Below are 18508 nucleotides of genomic sequence, written 5' to 3'. Positions count from 1 at the left end.
AAACAGGCACGATGATGTCCAGTCATTGTCCACAATTTTCCTGCTCTGAGTTCGGTCTTACACTTCTCCAGTCAGATTCCTGCCTTACTTAGAACAACATACAGGAAAGTGACCCCTCTGGCTGCTTCTGACTCGAACTCAGCAAGAAGTATTTTTCCCATCCTGTGATACGAGTTTTTGAACATTTTTCCCATCACTTACCACATCTAAAAATCAAAATCTCATTTTTTTGTGAATCAAAAGTCAGGGTTTTTTACTCTTTCATTTTTTACTGTAAATTAACTTAAATATTGAAAGTTATATGCTCTGAAAAACTTTCATTTAGAAGATATCAAAATGAGACATTTTGACAATTTTGAAACTTTACAAAAGTTTTTAAACTGGAAATTTGTCAAAACCAACCCTTTTGATTTTGGCAAATCAGCATTTTCTGAGGAATAACATTTTGTTGAAATATTCCTGACCAGCTCTACTTCCCATGTGACCAGCATTTGTCTTTTGACCAAAGAAGGCTAGTAGAGAAAAAGAAGCATTTTTGAATGCTACTTACTTTCCTGCAAGAGTCTAAAGTGTTTTCTGTGATCTCCTGCTCAATGACTGAAGCAATTTTTGGAGTTATGACTGCGGGGGGGGGAACCCCCTAAAACAAGCACTTGGTTTGCCTAAAAGGTAGAGAAGCTCTGCTTAATGCAGCAGTGGACAGAGGCAGGTTCTGGAATAGTAAAAGAGAGAACTCCTCTGCTGTCCCCCTACGAAAAAAATTAACAACAAACTGTGAAATCCTTTGAATCCTTCCTAGCTACTGATCTTTAGTAGGAGGCATTAACTTCTTCCAGGTATTGCCTAAAGTCTGAGAGGGGCTTGTTGGGCTACTCTGTCATAGTAGCCCTGTTTAAGTCATATGTAAACTCTTTTCTTAGTGAAAGGTTTCAGAGTAGCAGCTGTGTTAGTCTGTATCCGCAAAAAGAACAGGAGTGCTTGTGGCACCTTAAAGACTAACAAATTTATTAGAGCATACAACCCACTTCATCGGATGCATAGAATGGAACATATAGTAAGAAATTTTATATATATATATATATAGATAGATAGATAGATAGATATACACACACACACACACACACACACAGAGAATGTGGAAGTTGCCATACAAACTGTAAGAGGCTAATTAATTAAGATGAGCTATTATCAGCAGGAGAAAAACACTTTTGTAGTGATAATCAAGATGGCCCATTTAGACAGTTGACAAAAAGGTGTGAGGATGTGCATTGGCCAAACCGGACAGTCTCTCCGTAAAAGAATAAATGGACACAAATCTGACATTAGGAATCATAACATTCAAAAACCGGTAGGAGAATACTTCAGCCTCTCTGGCCACTCAGTAAAAGATTTAAGGGTGGCAATTTTGCAACAGAAAAGCTTCAAAAACAGACTCCAACGAGAAACTGCTGAGCTTGAATTAATATGCAAACTAGATACTATTAACTTGGATACCATCCAATCAAATCTGCTTTTAAATAAGTGAAAGGTTACACTGACAAGCTGTCCAGTGACCCAAATAATCACATTAGCTGAGTTGTGTTTTTTTTAATTATAGAATCATTGACTTTAAGGTTAGAAGGGACCATTATGATAGTCTAGTCCGACTTGCACAACACAGGCCATAGAATCTCACCCACCCACTCCTGTTGTGTTGGCATGTAAAGCCTGGTATACATTAAGGGCAGTTTGCAAAAATTTCTCATTGGGGCTAGAATTGTTCAGTATCAGTGGTGTTAGCAAGGATGGGAGCCTTTCTGTTGAACTGCTGCTGCTCTCCTGTAGATGAGTTGTTGGCTACTGTTCATTAGATCTGCTCTCTCCATGGTTAGATTACATGTTTGGCTCATATGCACTAGGGCTGTTAATGTGCTAACATTAGTGGAACTGAACCAGACTTGGCAATAGTGATGATTTTTTGCAAAAATTTCCTAATGTAGTCAAGACTTAAGTGATCAAAATTAGGGGAAGTTAACACTTGTCAATGTTGGGTATGAAAGGGCACCCAAGTAAGATAAAACATTGCATCTGTTTTTCATGGTCAGGGCAGGCATTCCACACAGGAGTTTAAAAGAAAACATATATTTCTGTGGATACACAAAGTCAGCAAGAAGACCCTAAACCAGTGGTTTTCATCCTTTTTTCATTTGCAGACCCCTAAAAATATTTCAAAGGAAGTGTGGATCCCTTTGGAAATCCTAGCCATTGTCTTCTGCCCCCAGGGGTCTGCGAAACACAGGTTAAAACCACTGCCCTAAACCTACTGTTAATGGAATTAGTATGCTAGCTGATTTCTTGTTTCATCTGATGCTCCGTTAATTCTTTTAGATATAATTATTAAGCTTGTCCTTTCCCAAATGGTACTGTTGTTTTCTGGGAGATGAGCCAATGTAATAATATTTTAAATGCTTTCTAAAATTTATTCCCATAGGTTAGGAAAGTGTAGCGAGCCATGTTGTAGAGCAGTAATCAGTGTGTTTTGAAAAAGCGGGTAACATCTTCAACTAAAGTAGCCCAAATCATTTTTTTTTATTATAGAATAAAAAATGGAAATTTGTGAGCAAAGCTTTCAGAGTTTTGGAAAACAATATGCACTTTCTATTGGTTTCAGTATATTCAAAATATTTAAATGTTTTTACAAGATGAAGTTAGTTTTACTTTAATATCTTTCCCCCCCCATCTAGAGGCATTTAACATCCTATAGTTTTTAAAATGAGAATTGGTGGATTTTTTTTAAAAAGCTGTGTATTTTTAAAGATGGATTTCTTTCCATCTGAAAGTAGATATTCGTCTTACCAAACCCATAAGGTAATGTATTGAATTTCATTAATTTGTATATTCCCGTTCAATCTTTAATGGCCTGCCAATGGGTGAGAGGCTAGGATATATTTATGAAGGTTTATTAATGAAATAGTACGCTACTAATGAAACCCTATCTAGCTTTTGGGTTGGTCGTGTGCATAGTATTTTTAGCATTAGTTAACGTTTAAATTTTAACACATTTTTACTGTGTATTTTTATACAACACTATACTCTACTTGACTTGCATGGTGTTAGAATTAAATATCAATGTGTATTTTCAATCACGTTGTAACTTTTTAGAAAATTTTCTCTTGGGAAGTGTTAAAATACGTTGTACTCTTTCTGTTCAAGGAAATATCCTTGTGTGATTTTAACTTCTGTTTTTAAGACTAGCTGAAGACTGAACACTAAATACCGTAGGCAGCATTAACTGGTCTTTTATGCTCTTCAATTCTATCTCAGCTAGGGTCTAGACAGGGGAGTAAGGGAAGGTTCCACAAAAGTGGGTGATGTCCCCCACATACGTACCTCCCAAAATAAAACATACAGGACAAGGGAGTTTAGCATGGAGGTTTCCTTGAAAGTGATAACTTGTGGGGAATGATGAGTTCCTCTGTAAAAGTGCAGGCCTAAATAACTTGTACTGTTTTTTCTGCTATTCCTACCCACCTGATTTTATGGAAGTTATTTCAATTCTCTCGCTCCCTGTGTGTGTATGTATATATGTGTGTGTGTATTACACGTTGGACAGATTACTAATGTACCTTTTTTCCCTAAAAGATCAGATTTTTTTGGCCAGCTATCTTTACCCTTATTACTAACATTAGTAATATTTTTCCCAACATGAAGATTTCATGGGATGTCTGTTTGTGTATATTTTTTATAAAGTATGTTATTTGTTATAGGTTTCATTGATTTGATTCTTACAGTATCAGCATTTGCAGTAGTTTGTAAGTTGATTGAATTTAATACTTAAAGGCAGGCTTGGCAGAATTAATTTTTTATAATTTCAACAGATATCAGTGTTTATTTGTGGGGGGAAAAATTAGACTTTGATTTAAATTTTCATAATTGTGGGAAATTCTGGGGGGATGTCAGACAATAGTTCTTAATGACAGCAGATATTAAGATTCAAAAAGTTAAAACACAAATTGTATATTTTGAAGTGATGCTGACAAAGTATAAATATTATTAAATTGAACTCTGGTAAGTTCTTAAACAAAATTTTTTTCTTTACTAATCTGTAAATTTTAATTAACATTGATGGAAATATTTTCCATCTTTCGTGTGTAGTGAAATTGATGTTTACTAATATTTACTGATAAAAATCAAATCCTTTCAAGTCTACTTCATCTGTTTGGTCTTAAAAGCTGACCTAATCGAAAATTTGGTGTAATACAATAGTTCATATTTGCTGTTCTATTTCCAAAAATCTGGGTTCGGAGGGAAGGGAATGGCTCCTTTTTAGGAGCAGTAACACCAAAACAGAATTCATGTGCTGCCTAAGGTGGTCTCTGGAATGGAGTTAATATTGCCACTCTACATTGAAGTTTTGAATGAAATGGACTGCAAGCTTCTGAGCTGGTAATTTTCCTACTAAACAACAGATGCTAGTGCACAAAGGATTATGTTCAGTCTTATAATGGAATATTGACTACTTTTTCCAGAGTGTTTCTTTTAAACTTGGGAGATACTGAAGTGCTAAATATCTGTATTTATCTGACATTGTAGTCAAAGTCCCCTCTGTTGTGGAACGAATCCTATTTTCTATTTAACACATTGAATATCCTTACAGTGAGAAAAATATGATGTCACCTGAGTTTTGTTTTGCTTGAAAAATTAAAATGGTCTGATAACTGCATCCATATTTTAGAAAAATAACTTGATTTTAATGGATAACATTTAAAGTGACTTCACAGGAAGTGTTCTGGGATGAAAATTGCAGTGTTTCTTTTTGAATTCCCTTCTTTTCATTTTGCTACTCTTGTGATCATTAATCTCAGCTGGGAAGGTGAGTGATTGGTCTTACATGAAGCAAGATTTGCATTCCCTGCCAGTGGGTGCTGACGAGAACTACATGGTTTGCTTTCTGATATAAACCTAATATAAATATTACATTGCTGATATTCTTGCTTTCTGCCATTGTTATTCCACAGAATAGTCCATTTCAAATATATTTCTATTTACAACTTTATTATGATGAATAATGTAGCATATGTAGACTTGAATTTTTTTGGTTCCTTAGACTTCTGAAATTGGAAGGCAAACTTCCTAGGAAAAAATATGGAGATTACCTTGTTTTGGTTGTACTTTAACTCTTGCATTCTGGTGCTTTTTTAATACTAAAGGGGAGATGACATCTAATGATGATGGAGATGCTTTCATTCCTCATCTCAACAAACTTTTCCCCATACCTCTTAATTTCATGAAGTTTTATAGCAATAGACTTCAAAAATTCTTTTAATATTTTTATATTTTAAAAAGATGTGTATATTTTTAAAGACTCTTAGTGTATTTATTTAGCTCAGTGGTACTGATATTTCTGTCCTTAAAGGTCTTTTTGTGTGTGTGTGTGTGTGTGTGTGTGTGTGTGTGTGTGTGTGTGTGTGTGTGTGTGTGTGTGTGTGTGTGTAAAATTAATGTAGAGGAATGGCAAGCTGTAAATAAATTTTAAATTGTGTATGAGGGTACACATTTGGTACATGCTCCAGGAATTTTTTGTATAAAATCCTAAAAAAGGGGGAGAACGCATAAAATTAAAATTCTATGAAGATACAAAAATGCAGGGAATACAATGTAACTTCTACAGTGTTGAAATAAGAAAGTCAAAAACTTACAAGAAAAACTCTGTTTTGGGTTCATGTGACTCTTACAGTTGCCCAGGACTCTAACCATAATTGCCAACATACCAAGAAGTTTTCTAGGGACAAATTTTCAAATAAATCGGGGCCACTGGAGGTTTTTAGTTGCATTCCAGCACGTTTTAAATTTATTTTCTTAGAAGTGTGAGAGAGACAGGAAAGAATAACCTAACATTTTCAGTTAAATCACTCTAGACCCTTGGTTTATTTGAAGAGTTGTGCTTTGGAAATTGTGTTGCTCCCTTCTGACCCCATTATTCATTCTCTGCACTTCATATGACTCCTACTATGCTCTTCATGGTTCAGCCTTCTCTTCTCACGGCTTCTTAATTGTAGTCTTCCATGGCTCCCAGTGTCCCAGAGGATTGCAAACTCTGTCCCCTCCCAATCTCTTGGTTACTACCTCAGTTTCTCAGCCCTCTTTTCCCATTTTCTCCCCCAACAACTCCTATCCCATGCAGGCTCCTGTGTTGGCAGCTCAGATGTTCCTGCCCACCTTTCCTTCTCAGTATCAGCTGGCTCCACTTTAATACCCTGGTGTGCACAGCTGACAGGTGTCTCCAGGGGCTAGAATTTGTTGCTGCTAGCAAAAGGACAAGCATCCAGAGAGCGAGAAAAGGGCCCAGTGATCTGGGAAGGAGCAATTTAATCCTGCTTTTTACTGTCCTAAGGTATTCTGGGACACCATTTATGTGGGATACATTTTTTGATTCTCATGGCCAAACCGACTACTGTTCTGTAATTCAGTAGGTGGTCTTATTCTGAATAAATGATTTTTAAGGATAATATGGCTGTTAAGAATTATATCAGTCAAGCCACAGAGGAACGGTTAATATTTAGTGATTTTTTATGAAGCTAAATGCCTCCTTTTGTCACATTGATGTATTTTTTGTGTCCTTGTGTTTTATTTGTACCTCACAAAACAAGTGAAGAAGAGAATGTCCCAGCTCTGAAAAGTATAAAAACTAAAATTTAACAAGACACTAAAAGTTGGTTATAACCAGACACAACTGGGGAAGATGGAAGAATAGATTTGTTGGAATGATGGCAAACAAATGGACATCAAACAATCTGCAGGCAAATTTTGTGGTCCTTTGGTCTGCAACCTGAAACATTACCTCTCTCCTTTAAAAGTCAGCAGCAAAGCTAAAATGAAAGTTGAATAAAACCCAGTAGATACTGTTGAGTACTCTCACTAACCAGTTTTTTTGGGGGGAAAGGGGAGTTAGTTTAAAAAACAAACCAAAAAAACCCTACCCTAAACCATCACCTTAAGTGAAATCCTGTAGCATTAACTGCTTTACTGAAGACATGCAGTATTACTAAGTATTATTAAGACATGCACGTAGTGCTGGTGTGTTTGATTGGGGACGAAAAGATTTTTTTAAAAGCCTAAATTAAAACATATGTATATGCTAAATGCTTCCTGACTTCAAAAACACCCCCACCCCCTCCCCTAAAAAAACCTTACCCCTCAAAACCAAACACCAAAAACTGGTTGCTTTTGGATATTCACTGGTTTTGATGTAGTTTGGTGTTCAGTACCATTGCAGCTTGCTTTAAACATTTGGGTCTACATTTGGCTCTGGCCCAGCACCTTTCATCAGACTTCCTATGTGCAATGGAGTCTGAGATGCTGTAAATTCTAGTCTTGCATGCTGTGGGAATTGGTAGTACCTCATACTAGATTGCATAGTATTTCACCTAGATGTTGCTGACTTCCAAGTTTGTCTTTAAGGGCAAAATAAAATGGGTTGGGATTGGTAATGAAATGTGGGCCATTTCATCTCTAGGTCATCTGCTTCAGTCTAAGCCAGCACCTGAGTCAGTTGTAACTGAAAGCCATTTTCTGCTTGGTGTTTTGTGGCCCTTATGTATTAGTGGTCTATGCCTAGTTCCTAACTAGGTTACAAAACCAAAAAAATACCAATACGGTTGGCACAAATTGACATCTCTGCTCCTTGTGGTGATCTTTTCAGCTCAGTAGTGAGGCAAATTAACAGAACAGTGTGGTACTGCTTCTGTGGATAAGTGGTTGACAAGTGTTTCAGGGTATGAATTGGCACCTTGTAGGAACATTAATTTTTCCTCTCTTCTCCCCCCCCCCCATAGCGCAAACTATTTTGAGAGAATTCTCTAAAGCCATGGTCTAAAAATAGAATTACTGTAGCATCATTTGTTTCTGTTTAATGAAACTTCTCTGTAAGATTTGTATTAGGTTTAAGGGAAACTTTTAATAAGACTTATGCACTTTTGTCTTGTTCATTTATTACCAAGTAATCCCAATTCATATCAACTGAAGAATATATTTAATTGTATTTCCTGTATTTTTTCTAAGTATGACTAAACAAATTAAAACTTAAAAGAAAATTGTGCTTTTTTTTTGTAGTAGATGGGAATGTTAAAATAATCATGATAGGTTGACCATGAAAACTATGTTTACTTTCAGAGAGAACAGGAAATGAGAATGGGTGATATGGGTCCTCGTGGAGCAATAAACATGGGAGGTAGGGATCTGAAGCAAATAGGCTTCTATAATGTAAGACTACAATTCTTTGGGACTGTACATGTTACTCATTGGTATTATACATTAGTGACGAGCTAGTAGTAAGGAAAAATCTTTTTAATGATAGGTAATATAAAATTTCATCCATTTTGTCTCTGAATAACTGATTCTTGCAGTAAGTATCTACTGAACTTGCATTTTATTATTTTAGTCTGTGTGTGGGAGAAAAATGTTGATATTTACGAAGTAAGAAAACAGGCAAAGGTAGTGAAGATGATATCCTGAAAAATGTTGTTTGATGGAAAATATGAAACAGTTTCTGCTGTTTATAAGAAGTCTTGTGGGGGGGGGCATTTTGTATCTGAATACAAAAGTTAAATACAATGTGTATTTAGTTAAACAGATTTAGCATAGTTCTGTTCATGGCTTTATTAGATCACTTCTTGCTGCTATGTTACTTAACAAGAAGTTAAATACTTGTTGGGGGCTAAACTTTAATAATTTTATCCGAAGTAATAGCTGCAAATTGTCTTGCAATTTCATTGTTGCCCTCAGTGATATTGTCGCTGTTACAAACCTGCTTTTATTAACTGAATGTTCAGGCTAAAAATATAAAACTATTTTGTATATATAATTTGGGTAATCACCACTTCTATTTCACACTGAATCAGTCAATGTGAAAAAAAGTGTTCAGTTAGACTAAGCAGAATATCTGCTTTTAAACTACACTAAAATTCAAGTAGTCTATCTCTTGAAGAATCAATTCTATTAAAATAGATTACTCATGAATATGTATTTTCACTGAGCTTCATAATCTTTGATTAAAACAAGTCTTGAAATAAACTTGAATAGTATTCGTTAAGGAATAAAATTGGCATACCTTTTAAACTTTAAATTATGTATGAACTGTACATCATTCATCTTATGGCTTTTAATACCTTTTGACACTTGGTAAAGAAATATTCTTTTCATTTTCAAAATAAGCTGTATTTTACATCTTCTCTATTGTGCCTTTTAAAATAAAACAGGCTTGGAAAATTAAATTTGACAAGTATATTCTAAACTTGAATCATAGGTTTACATTAATTCCAATGATACTTGATATGATCTAATCCAAGTTCTAAATATATTAGTGCCTGTTGTCACATACACCAATAGAAAAAAAGATTTACAACTTTAACATAACCTCATTTGCCTTTAAAAATGTATCATCCAAGAAATAAATAATAAGGAATTCAAGAAAGACAGTTCAGGAAAAAAATGAACTAGAAATATAACACACCTAAAAGACCATTAGTCTTGGATCTAATACTCAAATCATTGAATATATTACATTTAAAAAGGGATTCTGCTTATGTTTGTTAAACTGAATATTCTTCAGTTTCTTAAATAAGAGCCAGAACTTCCCAGGGTGTAGCTCATACACTCTCACAGGTTTGTGCCCAGGTAGAAAAGCATAGTCTGTTTTGTTAGTAACGTTGCAATAGTGATGCTCTGTGCTAGTTGTATATGCACCTATTGAGTCACCTGTGATACCAGCACTGCACACTGCCATCATTATAGGCACTGTGCCGCTACTGTCCGAAGATGTCCGAAGACGTGTGTGCCTGGTTATGACTACTCTAGCAGTAGTATTAGCTCCTCTCCCTTTTCTTTTTCTATCTGCTCCTCTGGAACGGCAAGAGTGAGCAGAGGATCCATGGTATGCTCACAAGGATAGATACTCGGAGCAGACTGTTCTTATGGACTGAGATTTCTGCTTCTATCCATCCCATGAACTAATCTTGCTCATGGTTGAGTGAGAAGCTCCTTACCCTCCTCTTATTCTCCGACCTCTAGTGCAGCATCTATCCATAGCATCTATCAGGGAGACATCTGCCGAAGTTCACGTGGAGGAACAAGCCTTCAGAACTGTGATGAGTTCAAACTTTTCTTTAATTAGACTAGTGCCTCTCCTCCAAATCTTCTAACAGAAAGTCCTGTAGCACTTATCCCTAGTATCACAGATCCTTTGCAAAACCTTTTCCTCCAGCGGAACTAATATAAGAGGGTCAGGGTGAGTCTGATTTTAGCACTCCTCTAGTATCAGAATTGTGCACATACATCTTTGGGGGCAATGATTCGCTAGTTGATCACTGTGATAACGAGCAGTCAATGCTAATAACACAGAGGAAGTGTCATGTACGTATGTATAGTAGTAGCAATATGATAATAGTCCTGAATGACCTATTTACGGTTAATGCATTTATTATAATTTCTTCCTAACATGAAAGGTGGTAATCTAATGGAGAATGGGAAGGACTTTACTAGGTATTTCAGTCCATCCAACATGTTTGATCCTTGGATTGTATTCACATACTACAGTGACGGACATGGTGTAAAACCTTGGAATTTGGCACATTTTTTTCTGTTTTGTTTATTGTCAAAGAAAATGGATACATATAGTTGGCTGAACAGGATGGATTGTCCATCTGAACAAATACTGTTCCATTCCCGTTCTATTTGAATTTTTTTATATTACATCTCATATGTCTAGTTTACATACCCAAATTTTTTCTTCCTTATAATGCAACTTTGCAAATGTATACAACTAGTCTTACTGTATCTGCTGATTAGTTTAGTTGTTACTGACAAATGAATCATATATGGTAGCTGAATTTTTATTATAGATAAACTTTCTGTCCACCTCAGATTGCTGTTGCTTTTGTTTTTGCTTCTACTGTCTTACCTCTTACTGTTCCAACAATGGATCAAAAGTTTTAATGGTTTAGTGTTAAATGTTCCATTTGTTTTGTTGTATCTTCTTAATTTCAGAATCTATTGATGTTTATAATATTAGCCATAAATCTCTTTACAATCCTGTTCTTAACTTTCCACTATCCAACACTTCTGTAAAAGAGCATGTTTTTAAAAGAATTGGAAAACCTAGGTTTCAGTATTGCAATTGATTTGTAATATGGAACGAAGTAGAGTGTTGCCTTTTCTGATGTAAGGTGCTTGAAACCTAAATGGCCAAGTTGTGTAAAAGTTGGCCAGTTGCCAATTGACTAATTTTTCTCGTCTATTGTAATTGTGTATATTACTCACAAAATATGAAAACATATTTGTTCAAAACCAGTAGAAGTACATTTATTTGCATACCTTGAGGTTCTCAAATTAAAGGAAGAAAATATTTTCGTTCGGAAAGCAAGTTGTAGAATAAAAATCATTTGAGCAATAACTTGAAAATGAAGATCAATGTAAAAGTAGATTGAGATAAATGTACAGTCTCAAAGAATAAAAACAACTTTTATATTTCAAGTAATGGAAGTCTTGTATAGTTGGTTTCTTAAATATTATAAATTGTTTGTTGCTTCTTGTAAAATTCAGATAGGACAGCTCTAAGTATAGATTGTTTTGCATAGATGCGTTTAGCCCAGCACCTGCTGGTAACCAAGGTCCTCCTCCAATGATGGGTATGAATATGAACAACAGAGGAACTTTACCTGGCCCTGCACTGGGTCCTGGTCCTTCCATGGGACCAGAAGGAGCTGCAAATATGGGAACACCAATGATGCCAGATAATGGAGCAGTGGTAATGTATCATTATAAAACTTAATTACTTTGAACAGTTGTCATGTCTCATGGCACATCTTTTGCACCAAAGTTAACTTCACACTAAAGTGAGTTTATAGTATCTCACATTTTTAATCTAGTGACAATACTTACCTGAGAACATTTTTATGAAGTTTAAAAAAAAAACGTTTTGAGTCTGTTAAAGGCAACTGATAGGTAAATCTTTTATATGGTTACATTAAATATTTTTGCACAAGAAGAACCTTTTTCACTTTAAAATCTGTTGAGGATATAAACTAGGAATATTGAAAATCCGGAATTAATTTCCCCCCGGAACAGAGATGATTATCTTCAAATGGAAATGTAGCTATTAGTGGACCAGTCTTCTAAGAAGTTGTCTGGTCCTTACTTTAAATGAACCTTAGACTAAAATTATCACTTGTAGTAGAACTGTGAATGTAAAATCTATCATGTAAAAATACATTTAATCTAGCAAAATATTAATTTGTGTAAGGTATTCTGCATGTGTTAAATATACTTAAATCACTATATTATGTTACGTGTTCTCTATTCTGTTAGTTATGAAACTAAAATGTATTTATTAATTTTACTCTGTTATGAGGTTGATTTTTTTAAATAACATCAAATACAATTGTGATTAAAGGTATACATAGTGTGAAGATATCTTTGGGTAAAATTCTTTTAAAATTCTTTTAGTATATAAACACATTATTAAAAGGGCACTGGCTAAAGCACGTGTAAGAGTTATGGCAGTTATTACATATCATTGTAGAATAGTTACACCAGCAAAAATTATGTGGGATAATTGATGTACCAAGCTAGGAAAAGTCCTATTGTCCAGAAGATCAGGGTGACCAAAAGCCTGGTCTGGACAGTTGGAATTTACTTACTGAACAACAGAAGAGCTCCTGGCCTGCACTTAAAAGGGATGGTTATCTTGGCTCTGCCCACTAACTCATGCACCCTCTTTTCCTATCTAATATCTTTTGGAGAGAAACAACCATCTGTTTTTAATAACTTTTTAATATTACATATTTTCTGTGTTTCTGGATGTGTGCATGTCTGAGGGGATGTTCTGGTGGCAATATATGAAGAGTAGAACAGGCAGCTTACAGTATTCCATGATCGCTTTGCTGGAGCACTGAAACATGTAGCTGATTTCTTTCTCCACTCCCCCCCTGCCCCCCAATCCGTCTCCTAACTTGAGGAAACAATATATACTGTCTCAACAGTTGATTTGGAGAGGTAAATGCTGACAGGAATGCATGCTCCTTCAATACCAGACTCACATTTTTGACATAGTGCATAATGTGCACTGAACATAATCTTTTCTAGTGAGAATGGAGAACCTCTTTCACCTCTGGACTTTTACTGTCGGTTCTCACAGGAGCCAGCTTGTTCCCTCAGTAGTGAACATGAGAGTGGCCATACTGGGTCAGACCAAAGGTCCATCTAGCCCAGTATCCTGTCTTCCAACGTAGCCAATGCCAGGTGCTCCAAAATGAATGAAAAGAAGTGATCCATCCCCTGTTGCCTATTCCCAGCTTCTGGCAAACAGAGGTTAGGGACACCATCCTTGCCCATCCGGGCTAATAGCCATTGATTGACCTATCCTCTGTGAACGTATCTTTTTCTTTTTTCAACCCTGTTATACCTTCACAACATCCTTTGGCAAAGATACTGTCTCCTGGAAATGGCTCACTTCCTTCTCCATGGGACAGATCAGCCTAAAAGCTAGTGAAGAGAGTAGATGCTCTCATCAAGGTAACAGACTGTTGCTGGTAACTACTGTACTGATTAAATGGGTCTTTCATGCATTTGCCAAAGTTTTGGCTTCATTGTGCTTACTGAAGTCATCTTCTCCAAACTGGTTTCTTAAAGAGGGAGCGCAAAGGAGGAAAAAAAAGTATATTAACTATTGCAGTGATCCAGCAAAACTGTTGAACACTGAAAAAGTCATTATTCTGCTTGCTCAGCTTACCTCTGGAACACACCCTTAGGGTTGCATAAGATCAGAAACTCAAAGCGGGTGTGGAAAAAGACAAGATTTTATTTTAAGTGTATTTAAAAATAACTTCCTGACTCCCCCCCCCCCCCCCCACATGGTAATTTCAAATACTGACACTTCAAAACTGCTGGGTATAATGACATGTCAGTTTGACCAGCCTAAAGTTGAAAATTAAAACTGCTGACATTTAGAAGGAAATGGAAGGTTAAAGAGCAAAATAAGTGGATTTGCTCATCTGGCCCTCTAATTTTAATAATTCCTTTTTTGGCTTTGCTCAGACATCTATTTTTTTGTTACGTGGTGAAAAGAATGTAGCTGACTAATCTTTGTGTTCTTCTCAAAGGACTGTAATATAGAGTATTTGCCATTTGGTGGGTACAAGAAAACAGAATGGGGGATGGAGGGAGGGGAATCCAGTTTTCATTTTCAACTTCAGATGGACATGCACCTAGAATTTTTTTTTAAGTGCAGGTCATATCAACATCTTGTTATTGATGTAGACATACAACCATAATTTCATTTAAAATAAAACACCTCACTTTGACTTAAATAAATGTTGGACAGCCATATTTTCTTCATGCACCACCAAATTTGAGATTCAGATTGTCATTGGAGAAATCACTTTAAAATATCCTAGCTTGGCTCAGACCTTTACCATAGATACTTAATAGTCATAGTTCATTTTTCAGTCTAGAAGTAGAAACTCTAATTAAAATACCCATCATTAGCTTATGACTGTCTGAAAATTAGACCAGCAGTAAGAGTTACGTTATTAGGAGTATAGGAACCTTGCATTTAGACAAGCCATTCTTTCATGTCTGGGTATATTCAGATTGGCAGATTTGAGTTGATCAGAAACAAGATTTTATTGAAAGTACTTTGTTATATTTTAAAATTAAATACCTGTGTAAATATCTCCCAAAAATTACCTAGAAGGGGAAAAAAAGGAGCACTGCAGCATTAAGAATTAGGGTCTAGATTTTCAGAAGTGATTAGCACCCAAAGCCACTTCATTTAGGTGTCTAAAGGGGCTGAGCTCTTTTGGAAAGTCTGACCCAATATGTAACAGTACATATTATATCCACATCATATTTAGATAAAACTTTTAAAACGTTAGTGACTAGAGCCCTTATCTTGCAAATGCTTATGTTTATGTTTAAATTAGAGTACTTAAATGTGTAAGTATTTGCATAATTGGGGCCTAAGAGAAGACTTTTAAAGAAGAATTATGGTACCCACATCTGTATTAGTTTATATTTAACTTTTAATATGGTTCAGGGAGCTAAATAAAATATGTGGCGTAGAACACTAATCTGATTTGTATCTTACATCTGTATTTCAAGTTGGGCTACATTTAAATCTGTCTGAAGAAACTTAGATGTATAATATTCTCTGATGGAAGAAACTTTATTCCTTTAGTTAATAAACTTTGGAAACACTGAAGCTACAACTCACAATCTCATTTTTTTCTACTTTGACAATGCTTCAATTTCTGAACAAGCTAGCGAATACAGGAGCATTGAAATACGGGAAGAGTCGTATAAAATGTTTGCTCCCTGTCTTCTAATAGGCTAAAAAATATATTTATTTTTACATGGAGAATAAGTACGGCTTTGTGGAGAGGTAAACTTTTAGAGTGTAAATTTTAAATTATATACTCTGTAAAAGTGGTTGCTGATACAGTCTGAGTGGGACGCAACTCTTTAGTATTTATTTAATGTACCTTTGTTTTAATTTTACAAAGTTGGAGCATAGTATTTAATAAGCTTTTATTTTCAGCTCCTTTTTGAATAATAACTATTTTAATTGCTCCTTTCTTCCTTCTATGTATGATCCTGATTCTGCTGGACTATCTGCTGAACTTCATGACAACACCACTTGGGGTTTTGCCATTTTTGTTATAATTTACATTTGGCGCATTCCAAATGGACTTAATATCCATTGTATGTTGTTAGCATAATGAGAGATTCCCACAAGGAGGGCCATCACAGATGGGTTCACCTCTGGTTAGTAGAACAGGCTCCGAAACTCCTCAGCCGCCAATGAGTGGTGTAGGTGCCGTGAGTGGTGGACCTGGTGGCTTTGGTAGAGGAAATCCAGGGGGCAACTTTGAAGGACCTAACAAACGTCGCAGATATTAAAACTTATTTTCATTCCTTACTGTTTCGAAAATTCAGTACAAATATCCGGTGGTATGCCTTTATAATTTTTAGCTGTTATCTGGAAAACAGTTTTATTGTTAATGTAGTCTTTAAAGCAATTTATTTTGTAATTCCTAAACTTTTTTGTATTCCATCTTAGGCTTTGTAGTGTAGAGCAGAAATGATGTGCATCATTATGTAAGTCAGCTGTGTTTGTGACTTCTACGAAATATCAATGTGTGACCATGCTGTAAAACTTGTGCAGTTGTTTGATCACAATAAAATATAAAACAAATTACTTTAAAGGATTTTGGAAATGTTATTACAAATACTGATGAATTTTAAGTTTAATTGTAAACAGCTTCATTTTCATTCATCTTATTACTTAGGAATTCCCACCTTAAGTGTGAAGAAAATTCCATACTTAACTGCAAATGTGTGGAAATAGAACTGTAAGTTTCAGTACATGTCAGGAATACTTGTTATAACAAGTGATTTGAAGCTAATGCAACTTTTGAATGGTATCCCATTATATATAAACATTATATATATATATATATATATATATATATATATATATATATATATATATAAATGATCTGTAAAAAATACTGTTAACCTGTTTCTCACCTTCCTGTACAAACTTAGTCACAATAGGATTGTCAGCAAAATATGTTCTGTGTTGAATTTTTCAAATAAATATTTTGAACCTTGGAAAATAACTTCTTACAGAAGGTAAATCTTCACCTGTGCTTATTCATTCATAAAACGCAACAAATGGTATTAAGGATATTTTACACAAAATAAGGTTTTATAAAAATTAAGTTCTCATTTCTGTGCATTTATGAATTATGGTGAGCATTAGTGAATAGTGTTAAAGTATCCTGTTATAACAGATAATGGTGCATTATTTACACTTAGTTTATTTAAGGCCTTTTATCAAGTTACACACGGGGAAATGTGTGTCTCCTTCTAGCAGCTGGTCTGTATAGCAAATAATCATTTACCAATGGCTTGTAAAAAGATACTATCCATATCAGTGACTTTCCCATGTTTATTTCAGAGGGGGAAATCATCTTTGTTTTTCCAATTTATTATTGCAATTACTGGTATTTGCCTCCGGTGTAGTATCAAGTATTTTTTGTTTAGAAATAACTGAATATTAATACCAATTATTCTAGATTTTGAAATGAATAATTACAATTCGATTGTTTAATTAAATGTATTCTGGGTAAAATTGATTTATTGAAGTGTAAGACTTAAAACCCACACTTCCAGCACAAGTACCCAAGAGCAAGTAATGAGACAGAATTATTGGGAAAGTCTGTTACGATAAACAACTTGTTTTTGTGTAAATCCACTTCTGTAAATGATGGAAGAGATGGAATGACCTCTTAGATTGTCTAGTCCTCTGTAAAGGCAAGTGGGTCTAAATCTTGGGTGCCTTGCACTTTTTGTCACTTTCGCCTGTGCAAAAATGGTATAAAATGCTACCATTTTGATTTGGGATGATTTGCACCCATTTTGCACAGGTAGAACATGGGGATTTGTGTACACACAAGTTGCACTGGTTTAAAGGTATGATGGTACACAGATTAAGTTAAACACTTTTAATTGAACATCTTACCTTTTAGATAAATCAGTGCAAATTCTGTGTGTAGACCAGGCCAAGGATAAAAGGCAGCTGATAATTGGGCCAAAGGCTGTATGTCATGATAAACTTTCGATATAGAGGTGTGGTGATCTTGTTGAATTTCTTTCTAAATAAATGGATAGCCATTTAAAATTAGAAGTAGTGTCAGGAATTGAAAAATACTTTTATGCACACCATGTTATTGAATTGCTTAAGGGAGATATTAACTGATTGCCCCAAACATAACACAAAAATCAAGAATACTGCTCAGCAAAATTACAGCTGTGTAATTTGTGACCGTTATAGCTAAATCCATTAGCAACTTTCTTTCTCTTAGGCTATTGCAGTATTTTGTCTAACAGTACAAACTTGATGTTTCTTACAGTTTGCTATGCAAAACAATTAGTTTGGTTAAAAGTTTGGTATATTTTTGTTGCATGCTACAAATTGTAAAAAAGAATACCCATTCTTAAAAGTAAGCTGCACCCAATTTACTGAGCAGATTATCCTTAAACTTAATACAGTGAGAAACATTACTACTTGTCCTTGTATTAAGTGTAAAAGCTTTCCTACTTGGCACTCATTCTTGTTGGAAAATGACATTTGTAACAATGCTATTGTGGGGGACCAATGTTGGAGATTAACTTTATCCCTACCTTTCAAGCTGCATTAGTTGAAGATGGCAAATTTTGCCTAAAGATTAAGAAATGTATTATTTTTACATTTAAGCTGGCCAATGATAAATACTTTTCCAGTGTGTGTAAATTTATAATTTGAATGAGAGGCATAATGAGATCTTCATCAATTGATAAAGATCCAAGAGTATTTTTTTTCTTTTTTTTTCCCAGTAGGGGGTTTCATTCATTCTGGCCAAATCCTTATGTATTATTCAGGCTTATATATGGCCATCATAACTGTAGTATCTGAACATCTTCCAGAAGC

General features: G+C 35.1%; 1 protein-coding gene across 6 annotated transcripts in view; it reads left to right on the top strand.

Moving 5' to 3' along the window:
• The window catches only part of PSPC1 (paraspeckle component 1), a 98673-nt gene that overhangs the window by 35312 nt on the left and 44853 nt on the right, over positions 1–18508 (top strand). The window contains exons 7-9 of one of the 6 annotated variants that reach the window (XM_038386728.2): positions 8152–8209; positions 11613–11782; positions 15748–16235. The exons of 1 other annotated variant lie outside the window; for it this stretch is intronic. In XM_038386728.2, the coding sequence (XP_038242656.1) occupies positions 8152–8209; positions 11613–11782; positions 15748–15933 (414 nt within the window). In that variant the 3' untranslated portion in view covers positions 15934–16235. 4 more of the 6 variants (XR_006277607.1, XM_038386731.2, XM_038386732.2 and 1 more) reach the window with 4 other exon arrangements.

This window comes from Dermochelys coriacea, chromosome 1 (genome assembly GCF_009764565.3).
Source record: "Dermochelys coriacea isolate rDerCor1 chromosome 1, rDerCor1.pri.v4, whole genome shotgun sequence".
NCBI classification, from domain to species: domain Eukaryota; kingdom Metazoa; phylum Chordata; order Testudines; family Dermochelyidae; genus Dermochelys; species Dermochelys coriacea.
This window is presented reverse-complemented; position numbering and strand designations above follow the sequence as displayed.